At 45.0% G+C, this 19,445-nt stretch overlaps 1 protein-coding gene across 4 annotated transcripts in view; it reads right to left on the reverse strand.

Annotated features, from left to right (window-relative positions):
• Positions 1 to 17,603, reverse strand: part of LOC309374014 (protein EFR3 homolog A) — a 49,329-nt gene extending 31,726 nt beyond the window's left edge. Inside the window, exons 1-6 of one of the 4 annotated variants that reach the window (XM_081918742.1) lie at positions 17,517 to 17,603; positions 8,229 to 8,281; positions 4,001 to 4,015; positions 1,275 to 1,351; positions 757 to 884; positions 343 to 493 (exon numbers count right to left, since the gene is read on the reverse strand). In XM_081918742.1, coding sequence (XP_081774868.1) covers positions 343 to 493; positions 757 to 884; positions 1,275 to 1,351; positions 4,001 to 4,015; positions 8,229 to 8,238 — 381 coding nt within the window. In that variant the 5' untranslated portion in view covers positions 8,239 to 8,281; positions 17,517 to 17,603. Of the gene's footprint in view, positions 1 to 342; positions 494 to 756; positions 885 to 1,274; positions 1,352 to 4,000; positions 4,016 to 6,956; positions 7,150 to 8,228; positions 8,282 to 13,467; positions 13,488 to 17,516 lie in introns of those variants that run through there. The other 3 variants (XM_081918741.1, XM_081918743.1, XM_081918744.1) reach the window with 3 other exon arrangements.
• Positions 17,604 to 19,445: the final 1,842 nt, after the last annotated feature.

Below are 19,445 nucleotides of genomic sequence, written 5' to 3' on the forward strand. Positions count from 1 at the left end.
TATACATATTCAATAATAACATATTCAAAATAACCATATGTACACTTCTATATACCTTAACACTCCTACTTCCACAAAGTTTATTTAACTTTTAACATTTTAATTGCCCCAATTTGTTCAAACCTACTCAAATAATTCAATATCTTCTCAAACCAATCCTCCTCTTTCTCACTGACCTTAAACCCTTTCAGCTTGGTCACATGACCAGGGATTTGGAAGTAACTGCATTCCTCTCTGCCTCTTCCTAGCCATATCCTCTGTGCCAAAGGCCATGACAGGGCAACTAAACTGACTCCAGACAGTAGGAGAACCAAGTGGGGGACCCAAGGAGCGTTCACTCACCGAGTTGGTTCCCAGGACTTGCAGCCTCGGTTCTCCGGACTCCAGAAGCTTGGCCACCATGTGAAGGAAGCTCTCCACAAACGGCTTGATGCTTTGAGAATGGCAAGCCATGAGCAGCTGGTCCAGGGCTTCCATGGCAATGAAGACATACCTGCATGCAGAAAGGTGAGCATAGGCCTGCTAGGAAAGCCTCCTGGCACGGCAACCCACAAATTTTTCTACTTGCTGGCCTGCACAGATATTATCTGCTATTGATAATCTGTGGCACACTGAAAGCCCGAGAACCCACCCTCTTCCCCTTTACAAACATCACACAGCCTCCTTGCTTGGGGTGATTCTCATTTGCCACAGAAAGGGAGGCCAGTACTGGCAGGGGAGGAATGAGAAGCAAGTGGGTGTCAGCAGAAGTCTTACCCACAGCGGTGTCTGACAACATCTCTGCTCAGCCTCTCTGCTAAATAGGCACCGATCCGATCAAGCTTCTCAGGAGCAGAGACGGCATAGAAGGTCAGTTTCTCCATATCTGCTTTGACAAGGCCATCCTGCATGCACAGGTGAGAGAGAGTTCAAGGAAACAACTTTGAAGATAAATTTAAGTGGTTTGTATTGTACAAACTGATATTTACTGCAGCTGATTTTATGAGACTTATGAGACTAGTCTAAGCAAAGCATACATTTTAAACTAAATTGTGTGAAACTCCTACAACGTGTGCAGCTATATCCATACCCACAACTAGAGCTATCTTACTTAGCATCACAACCTGGGTGATTTCACAAATGTTGAAGTGGCCAGCTGGCCAACCTTACCAAGTTAACATCTTTAAACAAAAGCTACAAATAAAAAAAAATTGCCTGAACACGAAAACCTCAAAACTCCCTACAACCCCTCCCCCCACCCCAAATTAAAACACGGACTGCAAGGGCTCACTTACTTTTGGATCTTCGGGGAAGATGTTATCTACCAGGCGCTTGTAACGGGGGCGCAAGGCAGCACAGCAGCAGCAGACTCCTGCAAAAAACAAGAACTGCAAATGAGAACCAAACTCTGTGGAGGTGGGACCCCTTTTTTCCAGAATGGAATCTCCACTCGCAATGACACCCACATCCACAATTCGCAGGCTCAGGTACGTGCACACTTTTGTGAGAAAGTGTGCCACAGACGTAGGTAGGTTCAATAATTTTAACAATGGTTTTAATAGTGGGGAAAGCAGCAACTGGATGCACAAGCTGAATGAAGGGCAGCAGTGAAAACTGGCTCCTCTCCAGAGTCACCCTAGATCAGGCAGAGGCAAACTCGGCCCTCCAAATGTTTTGAGACTACAATTCCCATCATCCCTGACCACTGGTCCTGTTAGCTAGGGATGATGGGAGCTGTAGTCCCAAAACATCTGGAGGGCCAAGTTTGCCTATGCCAGTTTTCAGATCATGACCACTAGGGGGGAAAGCTGTGCAGCTTTAAGCCAGTTTTAGATCACAAGATACAGCTTGGCACACAATGAACTTTAAGATGCTTATAGATGTGGTGACTTTTAAGCCCACACATAATTATGTACTTGTTTCAATTATCAAGTCTCTGCTGTAAAAAAAAGCAGTGTGTGCATGCACCCCCCACACACCCCCACATACAGAAGTTATTAGCTTGTGCACAGAATTTATTTATTTATTTATATTAAATTTGCATTCTGCCCTTGCTCTGTAGATCTCAGGGTGGTTCACAGCATAAAAGTACAAGATAAAAACACAAAATCAAAGCACAGCAAGGAGATCTGAAGCATACACAAAATTTGGGGACATCCTTTGAAATCAAAGGAGTGGTTTCACATGCTCCCAAAACCACACTCAGTTTGGAAAGATGGGCAGAAAGTGTATCCAATTCACCAGCAGAAAAAATGCAAGATATTCATTTCCTCTTTTTACATGAATATGCGAGGGAAAGATCTGCACAAAGAAAAAGCAGCTGTATTGAACTTAAGGCTGCAGCACCTGGGAGTAAGCTCTACAGAACTCTATGGGTCTCACATCATTATTATGTTAATATATCCACATCCCTCCTTTCTCCCAAGTTGGAATCCATCTGTGTAAAGCCTGCTCAGGACTCATCTGTAAAAGGGTCTTTCCCTGGCAAGCTACATTCAAAGCCTGGAGACAGAGCCAGACTCTAGTCTGTGATCCCTTGAACTGAATGTAGAGATTCTTGAACATATGGGTGGACTTGCATGAAAACAGCCAAAGATACATGCTTAGTCCCAAGGTAACAGCATTTTAATATCTAACTTCTTCGTTCTTTGAACTGATCACCAATGGCACAGTGGTAAATTCTGAAGGGCAGGAGCTCATCACAGAAGTGGCCACAGTCACATTCCCAAAGAGAGTCCAAAAACACAGCAGCTACACTGACCTGCAGCAGCAGCAGCATCTAGCAGAGGTACCTTCCTGATGGTGGTGGACTACAGCTCCCATCATCCCCAGCCAACACTAGTTATCTCCCGCTTGGACTACTGCAATGCGCTCTATGTGGGGCTACCTTTGAAGGTGACCTGGAAACTGCAATTAATCCAGAATGCAGCAGCTAGACTGGTGACTGGGAGTGGCTACCGGGACCACATTACACCGGTCCTGAGAGATCTGCATTGGCTCCCAGTACGTTTCCGAGCACAATTCAAAGTGTTGGTGCTGACCTTTAAAGCCCTAAATGGCCTCGGTCCAGTATATCTGAAGGAGCGTCTCCACCCCCATCATTCAACCCGGACACTGAGATCCAGCGCCGAGGGCCTTCTGGCGGTTCCCTCCCTGCGAGAAGTGAGGTTACAGGGAACCAGACAGAGGGCCTTCTTGGTAGTGGTGCCCGCCCTATTTCCTTCAGATGTGAAGGAAATAAGCAGCTATCTTATCTTTAAAAGACATCTGAAGACAGCACTATTTAGGGAAGTTTTTAACACTCGATTGGAAGCCGCCCAGAGTGGCTGAGGAAACTCAGCCAGGTGGACGGGGTATAAATAAATTGTTGTTGTTGTTGTTGTTGTTACCACTACTACTACTACTACTACTACTACTACTACTACTACTACTATAGTGAGAAAGGATAGGAGCTGTAGTCCAAGAACATGTGGAGGGACAGTCTGTTGGTTGTCCTTGCAAAATACCAATTCATTAGGATCAGTCATGCTCACCTCTGACTGCAGAGGTTCAGCTTGCAAAATCCATCAAAGAAGCTCAGGATCTGTTTGATTTGGCAGGGAGGCAGGCCAGAGCCTTCTCTGTGGCAGATCCCAAGTTATGGAACTCAAAACCACTGGGGAGCATTCCAAGGGCCAGTCAGAAAGGTTAGGAGGGCCACCTCTGGCCTGAGGTTCCCTGATCTAGAGCACCCCACTCAATAATTCAGAAATGTTAATTTTAAAGTGCACATTTGTCCTTTCCTGTACGCAGTTGCCTTCCCTCTCCCCCTTTGCAAAGTCCTTCCTTCGGTCTAATATGGGGCAAGCAACATTAGCTTCCAACTGGTCAAATTTCCAAGATTTCAGCACATAGTTACACTCAATCAAACCAAGGAAACCACTATGCTACCATGCAAGGAGGCAGCAACGCCAACGTTAAGTGTATACAGTTATGGTACATGCCAGCAACTGGTCCACACAGTAAGAACAGACTTATATACCTGGAGAATATGTGTCTGGGGAGACATGTGTAGGGAAACAAGCAAAAATCAGCTTGAAATTATATCTGCAGTAAAACCAACAGCACAGTTTACTCCATGTTTGAACAAGAGGCTCATGTTAATATCTCTTTTCACGCTGCCCCCCCTTTCAACTAAGAAATAATCCAGCAGGTTTGCTCAAACTGCATGCACTAAAGATATTAAGAAGAGAAAGAGGACGGTTTGAGTATACAGATGTTTTTCAAACTTTCAAGAGAAAGCAATGCTCCTTCTCAGCAAAATAACGGAACGGGGGGAGGGAGGGAGGGAGGGGGGAAATAAGGCGCTCTGAAGAATTCACCTACCAAGGCACACGCACGGGCCTGGTTCCCATTCAGGATTGTAGTCATAGGACTTATCTTGCTCAGCCACAGGAACTGCCACATAGGTCTTCATCCTGTTCCCTCCTGGCAGTTCTGCAGTTCCACCTTTCTTTAGCTGCCCCGGCTCTCTCCTGCCCGGGCTCAGCAATGTCAAATTCAGGTACAGGCAGCACACACTTATCTAGCTATCCCTGCACGTGACAGAAGCACCAAGGGACCCTGCACACGAGAACGCCGCGTATCCAATTGCACCGACAATGCCAAGCTCTGGAAATGAAAGAGAGCGCCTGGCCCCACACGGCCGGGGTCAGTGCACCTGACATGCATGTAACTAACCCTGGCCACCTTGTAATGAGACGCACAAATGGAGAAAGGACATTTCTCCATTGTCCTTTGGAAGGACGTTGTCCTAATAAGAAGCTTAGCCTATTATTTACAGCTGGATAAGTGTAGGGTAAAAGAAAGAAAACAAGCTCTCTCAAAATGCTACCCATAAAAAAACTGCATTAACATTTGCAGAAATAAAGCTAATACAGTTCTGTGCAGAAATACAGTGGTACCTCGGGTTACATACGCTTCAGGTTACAGACTCCGCTAACCCAGAAATAGTACCTTGGGTTTAAGAACTTTGCTTCAGGATGACAACAGAAATTGTGCTCCAGCAGCGGCAGGAGGCCCCATTAGCTAAAGTGGTGCTTCAGGTTAAGAACAGTTTCAGGTTAAGAATGGACCTCCGGAACGAATTGAGTACTTAACCTGAGGTACCACTGTATATGTCATTCAAACGGGTACACACTGTAACCCAGCCACCCACATTGGTATAGAGGGCTGGCTGTTTAATGCTGCTAGCAGGACAGGCATCAAATAGCGCTCTGGGCCAGATAGCAGCCTGCAGCAGCTTCTGTGTGATAACCTTTCAGATACCTGAGATTGCTCTCTTGAGGAACGTAAGATTAAGGGATGGCATGATAGAAACCTTCAGGTATCTGAAGGGAGCAGACTTGCTCTCTGTTGCTCCAGAGAACAAGCCTAGAACCAATGAATAAAAACTATGGGGAAGCTGAATATTAGGAGAGACTTGTAAATGCTAAGACCTATATAGCAGAAGAACAATGGACCATCTGGGGCAGTGTGAGGCTCCTAAAATGCATAGAATTGTAGAGTTGGTCATCTAGTCCAACCCCCTTTGCTGGCAGTATTTAAACAGAAGCTGGGCAGCCATGGGTCGGGGATGCTATAGTTGCATTCTGCATGCAGACCTAGCTTTGAGCAGGGAGTTGGACTAGACAAGCCCCCAGGTCTCTTCCAAAACAATGACACTATGAAAAGTTGTAACAACTGAGTAGCCTTGCAGAATAGAGCAGCCAGTAAAAAACATGATTAAAATATACTGGCATTTGGGGATATTTTTGAACTGCAGGGCCTCAGACACCCACCAAGAATCATGAGTTGAAGGAAATCAGCCCTGAGTGCTCACTGGAAGGACAGATCCTGAAGCTGAGGCTCCAAGACTTTGGCCACCTCAGGAGAAGAGAAGACTCCCTGGTAAAGACCCTGATGCTGGGAAAGATGGAGGACACAAGAAGGAGACGACGGAGGATGAGATGGTGGGACAGTGTTCTCGAAGCGACTAGCATGAGTTTGACCAAACTGCGGGAGGCAGTGGAAGACAGGAGGGCTTGGCGTTCTCTGGTCCATGGGGTCACAAAGAGTCAGACACGACTAAACAACAACAACCACCTTTCTCCTCCTCTGGTTCCATCATGATTATTACTACAACCTATTGTAGTCGAGACCAGTAATGTACTGCTTTGTTGCATTCACAGGCTTTCAATACTCCTGAGCCAAGAACCCTGGACTGAATGCTCATCTTACACGTTTTTTTAAAAAAATGGACTACTGCAATGTACTACACATGGGGCTGCCCTTGAAGATGGTCCAGAGGCTGCAATAAGTGCAAAATGCTGATACACTGAACTCTGCACTGTCTGCCTATTGGCCACCAGAACCAATTCAAGGTATTGGTTCCAGGATACTAAGTCCTATATGACCTCGGTACTTAAAAGAGGTTCTCCCTTACTGTTCCCCAGCCTAGGTTTTGAGATCTGCTGGGAAGGCTCTGCTCAGTGTCACCAATGGCCATGGTTTACCGGGAGGTGGTGCCGAGCAGGGCCTTCTCAGTTAAGGCCCCTTCTTATGGAACGAAGCTGTGATCAGATTCTCTCCCTTATTGGCGACATCGCCTAAAACCACATTTTGTTTTGCTAGCATTTGGTGCCTAATTGTAGAGTGTATCAAGAGAGGGTACTTTATGAACCGATGCTGTCTTCAGTGTTTGAATTGTTTAATTATTATTTTTTATATACACACACACACATACGTGTGTGTGTGTGTGTGAGAGAGAGAGAGAGAGAGAGAGAGAGAGAGAGAGAGAGAGAGAGGGAGAGAAAATGGTTTTGAATGGTTTAAATTGCTGTTAGCCTCCCTGGCTCCATTTGGAGGAAGGCAAGAGTATGAACATAAGCAGCAAATAAATAACTAAATCTATTTGAAGATCATTTTTGATACAATTTTAGAAAAAGCAAAGAGCTCACCACATCCATGCAAGCAACCTCCAAATGCTATTAGCCTTAAGCTTGACATTCACTTTAGCAGCCCGCCAACGCTCCAGAAGTACAGAACATTTCTTCTGCAATGTTGCATCTGCTGTATAGCCAATGTCATGTTGCTGTTCGTTATGTTGAAAGAGCTCCTTCTCTTCCTAGCCTGAGTGATGCTGATCAACTGCTGCACTCAATAAAAGGAATACATTGTTCACACTTGAAAAGCGTACTTTAAAAGGATCTCTCTCTCTCTTTCTAATCCATTGTCAAAGGCAGCCAAGACACAATGCCAGCTACAGAAGGAAAGGTTGTGGTACTCATGTGCACACACAAAAGTATGAAAAAATATTGAAATCAAAGGCCATTGTATTTCACTAGTTCTGCAAGAAGGATCAAGGCTTCTCACACACAAAACATCTTAGAAATATCTGAATAGAAAAGTATTGATGTTTCTAAGTCACTGAACTAGGTGTTTTTAAAAAGGGGCACCACACTTGAAAATGAACAGTCTGTCTTTTAAAGAGAGGTAACCCTTTTTTCCCCTAGACCAGAGCTTCTGAATAACTTAGAAATTTTAAAATGTTTCTTTAAACATGGATAAAGACTGATTTATTTTTTAAATTATTTTTAAAGGGAGATATACCCAGGCATACAAGAAAATAAAGAAGCACAAGAATACAAGTAGCTGAGCTACTTGCCCATCTTGGCCAGTAATTACCGGTACTACAATGGATTTCCCATTTTTGTGCATGTTTTAATTATAGCAGCCACATCTAAAGACTGCATGATTGTGAACCTCAGTACTAACTGCACACCAGTTATTTCCTTCATCAAGCTTTCGTTTCAACTGTGGGAATATTTATTTCTTGACCTCTCTATTATGAATGCCTTGATCAAAAAAAGGAGTTAGCCAGATTTTACAGATAAGTGTCCATTTTATTTTCTGCTAAGTATTTAAATAGTAGTTTTAGCTCTGCACTGGAGGGAGCTCCACTTTGACTGCTACATTTGCCTAGCAGCTTAAGACTCAAGCCCTCTAACTGCTAGGCTTATTCACAATAGCAGTTAATTTCGAAGAAATGAATTGCTGGATAGAATTGAACAGGTCTGCTACAACGTCTGAAGCCAAAGCTCCACGTTCAAAGACGCATCACACTAGCCACATTTTGTTTCTGCTTTTCTTTTTCAGAAGAGATTTCCTCCAAAGGACCGAATCTCAAATTCTCAGTGCAAACTACATTTCCAACAGGTTGCCATACTTACTGCCAGGCATTGTTGATGTGAAGCTTGGCTTCTATTTTCCACCATATGATAAACTGCAAGAGAAAAAAGAAAGTCGTTACTTGGTGCAGCTGACGCTATTAACAGGCTTACAGCTAACTCCCGCTGAACAGTGAAGAGAGAAGAAGATCCCATTGAAGACATGGAGCTAAGCGCTCAGCACCCAGAGACAACCCATCCAGCCCCTAGTCCTGTTCGCAAGCAGTGTCAGATTAACATAAAAGCTAAACAAGCTATAGCTTAGGGCCCCACTCTCTTGCTCCCCCCCCCGCAAATTCACTATTAATATACTTCTTCTTAATTGTATTTCAGTTCCACAATTACTTTGATAAAATACATCAATCAGAATTCACATTCAGAAACAAGGCAGATCTTTCAAAGCAGCGTGAAGATATAAAATGAAGGCCAAAACAAAACAGATCAGCAAGAGCTAAAAACCTCGGAAAATATAAAAGTCTTTGCCCAGCTCCAGAAAGACATCAGAGTAGACACTGGAGAAATCCTCTATTGGGAGAGCATTTGAAAATTGGGGTGTCCCTGCTAAAAATGCCCTTTTCCCAGACAACTAACCACTAGCCCCAGGTGATAGGGAACCTGGAGAAGAGGCCCTCTCTGATCATCCAGGAGTTAATATTCAGATCTTACACTGATGCCCCTTTCTGTCTTGGAGGAGCTCAGAGCAGTTCCCCTCGGGCTGCCAGGCTGTCTTTCCACTCAGGCTGTGCGCAGGGCCAAATCTGCTTAGCTTCGAAGCTGTGCCATGTGCCTCCAGACCTTTCGAAAGGCGGAGTCCGATACACAATTACATGAGAGCAACTCCCACTGGATTTAATAGCATTCTCTCCCCAAGTAAACATGTCCAAGATCACAGGGTAGGCGGCAGAAGTCTTAAACAGGCTCCACTCTATTAGAAAAGAGAAACTGCCCATGTTTAGGGTATCACCGTCCAACTCCTAGATATAAGGCCCAATAATGTTAGTTATGGGACGCAGATGGTGCTGTGGTCTAAACCACAGAGCCTAGGGCTTGCCGATTAGAAGCTTGTTAGTTTGAATCCCCATGCAGGTCAGTGGTTCGAATCCCCGCGACGGGGTGAGCTCCCGTTGCTCGGTCCCTGCTCCTGCCCACCTAGCAGTTCGAAAGCACATCAAAGTGCAAGTAGATAAATAGGTACCGCTCCGGCAGGAAGGTAAATGGAGTTTCCGTGCGCTACTCTGGTTCACCAGAAGCGGCTTAGTCATGCTGGCAACATGACCCGGAAGCTGTACACCAGCTCCCTTGGCCAATAAAGTGAGATGAGCGCTGCAACCCCAGAGTCGTCCGCGACCGGACCTAATGGTCAGGGGGGAAAGATTGAGGGCACAAGGAGAAGGGGACGGCAGAGGATGAGATGGTTGGACGATGTTCTCAAGGCTACCAGCATGAGTTTGACCAAGCTGCGGGAGGCGGTGGAGGACAGGATTGCCGGCGTGCTCTGGTCCATGGGGTCAGGAAGAGTCGGACACGACTAAACAACAACCACCTTTACCTTTTTAATGTTATTTATTAAGCTTAACGCTATTAAATTTGGTTATTAATACATTTCAGTGTAGGGTTTGGAGCAACTGCATACGTGCCAGAGTTCAGTGGTGCAAACCTTTCTAAATCTTGCCTTGGGGAAGCTTTCAAGTAGAGAAATAGGATGCACTTCAACTGGATAATTCCCTTCTCTGCACAAGTCCCAATGAAATGGAAAAAAGCTGAGCAAGGGCATGACCACAGCTTTTCTGAAGCTCCTGAGAGCTGCAGGGGAGTTTGAGCAGAACTCCGAAGTGAATTATGCTCTAGTTTTCTATACAGGAACTATTTTTTCTGCATCCCTCACAATCAACATGCATCCCCTCTGGCATTCCTTTCTTAATGTGCTCAAGTAGGCAGGGGATGGACGGACTGAGAGATACCCACCTGCATTTTCCATCTGTCAGAGCAGCAATATTTTAAAGAAATATTTTAACTGTGCCTTGATGTTTGGGGCAATCAGCAACAGCACATGGTCATGCTAGCTAGCTCATTTTATGTACGTTCATGCCTTTTTTGCCCTTTGAGGCAAAACCGAAAAGATAAATGCCTCTTTGCACAACTGTGGGAAGAAGGCACGCGTACAGAAGCAAAGGAACACAACAGAGGAAGCGAAACTATGTCTGTGGGTGGTGTCAATTATGTAACAGCTTCCCTGGCTTTTGTAGGTACACTTCTGCCGTCTTGTCTATGAACAGCATGGCTTTAATTAATGCCTCTGATTTCGTGATCGGCCATACCATAATCAAAATTCAATCTTAATGACTGGCACACCTCAAAGGCCAAAAAACCCCCCCATGAACATATGTAAAATGAGTTAGCTAGTTTGACCAGGTGTTGTTGCTGATTGCCCCAAACATAAAGGCAAAGTTAAAACATTTCTTTTAAAATATTGCTGCTCTGACAGAGCTTAAAAACAATGGAAAATACAGTTGGGTATCTCTCAGGCCACATCTTGCCTTGCACAAAAATAAGTGGGGTGGAGCATTGTGGAAATGGAGCAGACTGTGAAGGACAGACGACGCACTAAGGCGCATTAAACAAAACCTGCCTTACAACAAGTTCTATTACTAGTAGCAAAATAACATTATCAAATGCGTGTCCTCTTTTTCCAAGGATTTGACAGGGCAGCATACACTGAATTGTATGATTTTATCCTCACAACAACCCTGCCAAGTAAGTTAGGCTGAGACATAAAGAAACCGGATGGGGAGTATTTCGTGGTGTTTCATCTACTGCTGGCCTTTCAAAGATTTATTTTGCAGGCAAAACAAAACGAAAACATGTGAGAAGGACATGCAACCACATGGGTAGGAAGCAGAAGATTTAAATATTCACGCAATAGCTAATAACTTGAGCTGTTAATTTCTGGGAGCTTCTGCTTGAGAATCCTAGAACTGATACTCAGATGGACTGAAGTAGATTAGGGGTTTTAGGGCTCAGCAGCATCTAGGCCATAGGGCACCTTGTACTAGAGTATGTTACAAGCAGTTGTTCTGATGATCTAAAATCCAGTCAAATGCTCCACTACCTGGGGCTCATGTTTCCCACCACATGGGCGCGATGCAGCAGACTCCCTCGTCAGGTACTCATGTTCTGGAGCATTTAAACTACATCTGCATTCAAGCTACACCTGCTCTCCTTTAGTCTACAAATGTTTCTTACAGAGCAACTAAATATGAAGTTTTGGGATCAAAAGGTTGGAATCTGCAGCAACTGTGAGGATCCTGCTGCTCTGGTGACCCCAACATATATTTATTTTTTTACTGCAGAGTGACAGACAAGAACTAACTGAATGAAACAGTCAGAAGGGAAGCAAACAGTTCATAGCCCTTAACGCACGGATGCCTCATATGGTACCCAGGAAAGCTTGTCGCCAATTCCCCTTCTTCACTCAGAGACAGTATCTAAATCGCACGGACTAATGGACAGCTGGCGTTGGGACTCTGTAGGGCCAGGATTCATCCCAGTGCCACCGTAACCTTACATAATAGGCTTACAAAACTGTCTTAACAGCAAGCATGGGGGGAAATATGCTTTTTAAATTGTCTAAAGACCTCTGCATAGTCATTATTACAGAGGTGCAGTCTGCTATCTACCCAGACAGATAGCTGACACTTCCCACTCTACTTGCTACAAGACAAAACTATGTTATTTTAGGAAAGGCCATGCCATCTGCATCACCTCATATGTAGACTACAGAGCAATCTGTGTGACTTAACCTATATAGCAGCCATGCGTTTAACTGGCTTTCCATCCGATTATGGTTTTCTTTTTGCCTTATCTGACTTTTAATCACAACCTTCACTGAATTAAAAAATATGTTTTTGTTTAAATGCCCCGATTTAAACAGTGCACCCATGCCACCTTTTCGGGGGGGGGGGGGAAATCCTCAAAATACATTTTGTTTTCAAGACATCATGTGAATAGAGAAAAGGAAGAAAAAGAACAGCAATATTTAAAATATTCATTGTGGGAGCTGTAAAAGTGAAAATTAATGGCAGCTTGCAATAATAATAAAGTCTTGGGTGGGAGGAGGAATACCTTACTTTAATGCTCTTCATCAAAGTTGAGTTTGGAATATTGCATCCTTTTCAGAAACAGAACTTTCCAACACTATGCTCAAAAAAAGGCTGGTTTATTCTTTGTTCCATAAGCACATGTTCTTTTCTTTGTGGAAAAAAGTTCTGAAATGCCCAGCTAGAAATTCCCAACGATATTTTCCTAGAACTGTTCAAGGTAGATTTTTTTAAAAACCCTTCCTGCCTTGCACAATTTTTTCTAGAGGCAAAAACCGCATCCTGCAATGACCTTCCCACTACACCACCAGAGAAACTGTCACTCCGTGCCATCATTTTATCGCACAAAATCCTAGAATCACCGCCAGCCAACGCTATGAAGTACCCGCACTGTCACCCAAAGCTGTGCCAAAGTCCTGACAATCACCCCAAGGAGAACAAAGCATCCCCTTTCCCTCCACGCCTTGTCACTGATACAAAGAGAGAGAGAGAGAGAGACCCACCTTGGCAGGACACACAGCATCTTAGTGCGCTGTTCCTCAGAGAGGAAGGACGGCACAGAATTATGCAGCCAAGGGCACAGCCCTAGATCCAGCCTCATTCGCAACACGGAAGAACTGTCATTTGCCTCTGCTGTGATTACAGTGCCAACAAACCCCGGAGCGTTTTCCAGTTTAGAGGGGGGGGGGATCACGAAAATTTAGAACTATTTTAACCTCCAAAGAGCTACCTGTGCTCAGGGCAGAACATTTCAAATGATTCTAGGAATGAAGATCACATTTCTAGGGATCTGGGCAACCAATTTCAACCACAGCTTTGAAATGAGATAAATGCCATTTTGGTCAACTAAAGGACCCCCAAATGTTTTAGAAAAGTGTATCACTGATAACTTAATGCGGAAAACTTAATGCAGAAAGCTATTTGTACACTTTGGCAGGCTTGTACAAACACGCAGCGACAGCACTTGCCTGGCGATGCACCAGAGGTGAGGGGTCCCTTGGGGTCACTTCAGTCGTAGCACAGTCCCCAGAGAAAAGCCCTGAGCAACATCATGCTCTGTTAAACTCCACCAGGATACACTGATACTGGCAGCTGCACTTTTTTAAAAAGCTGAGAGCGTATTGTGGATTATAGGCAATAAATACCTGTTCCTTAGGACCTAAAGAAACCGTCTTGGCTGAGAAGAGTTCTATAGTGAAGCAACAATAGGAAATTGTTCCGTAAGCCTGAATAAAGGTATTTAGTTACCTCTCCGCTGTCTCTCACCAACAATCCAAGTAACTAAAGAGAGGTAAGAGGATGGGCTTTTATTCAGCAGTCTTGTCAATATGTCCACAAATATTCATAATCTGATAACTTTGATAGTCTTTACTTGGACTTCATTATTTAAACAGTGGTTTCCTAGAGTACTTCTACTATGGAGCAACTATATAAATGAACCAGGTAAATAAATACAGTAAGGGGAAAGCAAAATGTCACTTAGAAAAGGATCTGCAAGGTTTTCCTGCATTTGTTTTATTCTGGGTTATTTGATGTTTTAATGGGCTGTAAACCACATAGAGATTTTTTTTCTATAAAGTATAAAGCTGTATAGAAATGAAATGAGGAAGAACTGTACTCATTCTGCATGCGTATTGTAGAGTTTTGCTTTTCTTTTAATTTTCGTCTGCAGTTACAATTGTTCTCTCCATTTAAAAAATGTAGTATAAACACCAACAACTGGGAAACACTGGCCTGCAAGCACTCCAGTTGGAGAACAGCCTCGGGTGCAAGGGAGAAACGTGCTAAGAGGAAGGCACCCTTGGCAAATTCACGCCGTGATCAACTCCTGCCCGGAAACCAATGTCCCCACTGTGGAAGGACGTGTGGGTCCAGAATTTGCCTCCACAGTTCCTTAGGGACTCATTGTTAAAACCGTGTTTATGGAAGACAATCTTACTCAGCTATGAGGGATCACCAAAGAAGAAGAGATACATTATAAAATGAGATGAAAAAACCTTACAAAAAAGTCTGCAAAGTTACTAGTGAGCTGGGGGATTATCAGAGGAGGGATGGAGAGTAGTAGCCCTACTCTGAGTGTAGAGGTTGGGGCTTCTGTTTGAAGGCACCCCTTTAGGCTTCCATATGGGACGCAGAGGATGGAAGAAGCAGCCCTCTGCCCCTCCACTCACTCACTAGTGCCTAAAGACAAAGGTCTGAATCAATTCAACGCAGAGCACAGAAGAGGTTACTGTGCCATCTGTGAAATGGGCGCCATCTCATACACAGATATTCAAGAACTCGAGGCTAGCTGAGCTAGCCAAAGTCACGAAGTTCTTGTGAGGCTGACAAATCTTAAGGAAGAGCAGGAGTGGGAGACTGGGTGAGATGCGAATGAATGAATTTTTATTTGCGTTAGCCATCGGCCATAGCAATAAAGCAACAATATGGTATACAAAGAATAGAAATAAAAAGTCAGTTTTATAAAACACATTTTAGGGTTTTGAATCAAGATCCAAATGCCTGTCCAAATCTGAGCCCCGTATAATAGATCAGATTTGGACATATAGGGGTTCAGCTTGGAACACTTCCAGGACTGATGGTGTATGTTTACCACCTTTTGGCGGAAAAAGCGCCTCAGAATTATGGCGCTTTGGGACGCTTTTTCTTTTGCACATTTGCTCCCCATGACCCCATAGACTGGAAAATAAGGCCAGGATATTTGAAAACGTTGACCTGCTCAATTAGTTGGTTGTACATGCACCATGCAGGGACCCTATAGTTTCTTGAGAAAACCATGACTTTGGTTTTCTTGTAATTCACGTCCAGCTGTTCTCTCTAGCAATATCCTGAAAAGCCAGATGTGATTTTTGCCCTGCCTTACTACTGCCATTGCCTACAACCAAGGGCGCTCTGCCATGCTGGGTTTTGCTCACCGGGTTCCCTTAGCAATACCAAGACACCCCTTCAGTGTAGACACAGAAGCCTGTGTTTTTGGAAAGAAGTGGGGTGTTTTTAAGCATAAATTGGATGGTCATCTGTTTCGCCTGCATTGCAGGGGGTTGGACTAGATGGCCTTCGGGGAACCCTTCCCTTCCAACTCTGCCATTCTAACAGCAGAGGAGGGTGGCACCCCAGGCTCTTAAGCTGTCACAAGACAGCAGGAAGTGGGGGGCAAGAAGAAGTTGGAGCATTCCTTCTTTGCCGCGCACTTCTCTCTGCGGAAAACCTGGGGGGACAAGGGGTGCCCCAACTTCTCCACTTGGGAGTTTTTAACCAATAGGCAGCGGGGGTGCTTTTAAAACTGAAACAAAGCAAGCAGATGCTGGCAGAATCAGAGAATTGTGGAGTCGGAAGGGACCCCATGGGGTCATCCATCCCAACCCCCTGCAATGCAGGAAACTCTCTTTTTTCTTCTTCTTTTTTGCAAAACAATTTACATTGAATATAGACCAAAAACAAAACAAAAGCTAAACAGACCATAAACACTAACAAACAACATTACACATTTAACATCACACACACTGTAACTTCCGATTCACCTCATTGCACACATTACATCTTATTGTTCTATACGCACTTCATTGTTATTATTTTCCCATTACTTATCAGGAAAATTTTGACTTTTGTAATTTCCTTATATTTCAAGATTCAATCAAAATTTGTCAGGAGCTTTGCATTATCACAGTACAGTGGCAGCTCCAGTTGCGGATGGGATCCGTTCCAGGGGGTCCAGTTGGATCACGGGGTTTCCGCAACCTGAGGACCGCTTCTGCACATGCGCAAAACACTTCCAGGTTTGCCGTGCGTGCATCCCAGAGTTTACGTAACCAGAGGGAGGTTTGACTGTACTTTTGAAGATATTCTTTGAGTATTGTCCTATCTTTACTGAGTTCCTGATTTGAGTCTCCTCTTATTCTCCCAGTCATTTTTGCAAGTTCTAAATATTCTAGCATCTTCGCAGGAATCTCAATGAAAGCATCCAGGACAGATGGCTTAAAAACCTTCAAGAAACGCTTCCTGGAAAGAAACAGTAACCCCATTTTGGGGGGTGGGAGGGAATGGTTCTACTGGCAAGCAGGTTTACACTCCAACTTAGTGGGGGGGGGGAGAAAGGCAGGTAGGGGGAGGGAAGAAGGGGGGGCTCAGATACAACACTCCCCTCCCCATCAGGAAAACTCTCACAGAGAAGAAAAAGAAGACTGGCAAAACAAATTAATGAACTATAATAATAATATTATAATAATAATATTTTATTCATATCCCACCCTCCCCAGCCGAAGCCGGGCTCAGAGCGGCTAACAGTAAAAGTAACACAATTTACATAAAATCACAATCTATTAATTGAAATACATTCTAAAATCAATTCGGAATCAAATTAATGGCAACCATATGCAGGACATATTAGATCATTTGAAACCCAAGAAGGAAAAAGGGCACTGATTCTTTTTTAAAAAGGGGGGAGATGTTTAATGCATACTTTGCAAGCCTGGTGTACAGGCTTTTACATTAGTTGAACTTCTAAAGGTGACTTGTGACAACATGAACAAGGCTGTAAAATTGGACTGCTAAGAATATAAGATTTGATGGACGTGCATGAATAAGTATAAAACAATGGAACCAGGACGGGGAGTCAATGAAGACGAAGGATTTAAATTTTTGATTGGCATCTTCTTTTTTGGTTATTATAAAAATAATAAATTGGAGCTAAAAAATTGGAAGCCGCCCAGGGTGGCTGGGGAAGCCCAGTCAGATGGGTGGGGTATAAATAATAAATTATATTATTATTACCATTATTAAAAAAGAAAAACTCTCACACAAACCCATTATAAAACGAGGAAGCGCCCCCAACCCCCCCCCCGATCGATAAGGGGCCTCTCATAGGATTCGATAATGGAACTGGGGGGGGGGGAGAAGAGGGCTAGGAAGGGAACCCCAAGGGACATCTAGCCCACCCCCCTGGTGTGTGTGTGTGTGTGTGAACACGGGCAGAGAAGCGTGTCCCGGGGGGGGGGTTGCCTGCCTTTGGACTGAGCTCCATGAGGTGCCCCCCTCGACCCCAAAGCGAATAAGGGGGGGAGGGGAGTATCTTTGGGGGGGAGGGGGAGGGAGAGACCCCAGACCCCGCACTCCCTCACAGGGAAGGGCCGGGAATTTAATAAATAATTACAATATTTCTTCCCCTCCCGTGCCCCCCCCCCAGGGCAGGACTCACCGCCGGGGCCTCCGCCTCAGAGCAGGCGCCGCCGCCATCTTGGCCCGCCTCTCGGGGCCTCCGGGAGCCTCGGCCGCCGCGCGCGGTGCATTGTGGGCGTTGTAGTCCCCTCGCCTCAGCGCCGCGTTGGCGCCAAGGGGTTCTGGCGCCGACCAGGGTCATCTAGACCGACCCCGCGGCGACACTTGCTCCCCGCCCGCTCTTCCTTTCCTCACATGTATTTATCAGTTTACTCGCCTGCGCATTTCTATCCCAAGGAGCTCTCACGCATGCGCAGGAACGTTTCTGCCCTCACAACAAGCCTGTGAGGTAGGCCAGCCGCAGGGCCGGATTGAGGTTGGACCAGGCCCTCAGCTCCTGAAGGGAATGGGGCCCTTTCTATGTCCAGCTCTCCTTTGTCAGCAACAAATTGCCCCTGTTTTTTGGGTTGAATAGATGCTATATGGTCATTTATGGACCTCATAGGTATCTCAAGCCATTTGTGCGTAACAAAACATGTATTTTAATAAAGTTATTGAACTGAAATACAATTAAGCTGGAGGAGAATCTGGAGAGTCCCATGGACTGCAAGGAGATCCAACCTCTCCATTCTGAAGGAAATCTGCCCTGAGTGCTCACTGGAAGGACAGATCCTGAAGCTGAGGCTCCAAGACTTTGGCCACCTCATGAGAAGAGAAGACTCCCTGGAAAAGACCCTGATGCTGGGAAAGATGGAGGGCACAAGGAGAAGGGGATGACAGAGGACGAGATGGTGGGACAGTGTTTGAAGCTCAACATCAAAAAACGAAGATCATGGCCACTGGTCCCATCACCTCCTGGCAAATAGAAGGGGAAGAAATGGAGGCAGTGAGAGATTTTACTTTCTTGGGCTCCATGATCACTGCAGATGGTGACAGCAGTCACGAAATTAAAAGACATCTGCTTCTTGGGAGAAAAGCAATGGCAAACCTAGACAGCATCTTAAAAAGCAGAGACATCACCTTGCCAACAAAGGTCCGTATCGTTAAAGCCATGGTTATCCCAGTAGTGATGTATGAAAGTGTGAGCTGGACCATAAAGAAGGCTGATCGCCGAAGAATTGATGCTTTTGAATTATGGTGCTGAGGAGACTCTTGAGAGTCCCATGGACTGCAAGAAGATCCAACCTCCCCATTCTGAAGGAAATCTGCCCTGAGTGCTCACTGGAAGGACAGTGATCCTGAAGTCGAGGCTCCAAGACTTTGGCCACCTCATGAGAAGAGAAGACTCCCTGGAAAAGACCCTGATGCTGGGAAAGATGGAGGGCACAAGGAGAAGGGGACGACAGAGGATGAGATGGTGGGACAGTGTTTGAAGCTCAACATCAAAAAACGAAGATCATGGCCACTGGTCCCATCACCTCCTGGCAAATAGAAGGGGAAGAAATGGAGGCAGTGAGAGATTTTACTTTCTTGGGCTCCATGATCACTGCAGATGGTGACAGCAGTCACGAAATTAAAAGACATCTGCTTCTTGGGAGAAAAGCAATGGCAAACCTAGACAGCATCTTAAAAAGCAGAGACATCACCTTGCCAACAAAGGTCCATATAGTTCAAGCTATGGTTTTCCCGGTAGTGATGTATGGAAGTGTGAGCTGGACCATAAAGAAGGCTGATCGCCAAATAATGGATGCTTTTGAATTCTGGTGCTGGAGGAGACTCTTGAGAGTCCCATGGACTGCAAGAAGATCCAACCTCTCCATTCGGAAGGAAATCAGCCCTGAGAGTCCCATGGACTGCAAGAAGATCCAACCTCCCCATTCTGAAGGAAATCAGCCCTGAGTGCTCACTGGAAGGACAGATCCCGAAGCTGAGGCTCCAATACTTTGGCCACCTCATAAGAAGAGAAGACTCCCTGGAAAAGACCCTGATGCTGGGAAAGATGGAGGGCACAAGGAGAAGGGGACGACAG

This window comes from Podarcis melisellensis, assembly GCF_964234715.1.
Source record: "Podarcis melisellensis genome assembly, chromosome: 7".
Lineage (NCBI taxonomy): Eukaryota > Metazoa > Chordata > Lepidosauria > Squamata > Lacertidae > Podarcis > Podarcis melisellensis.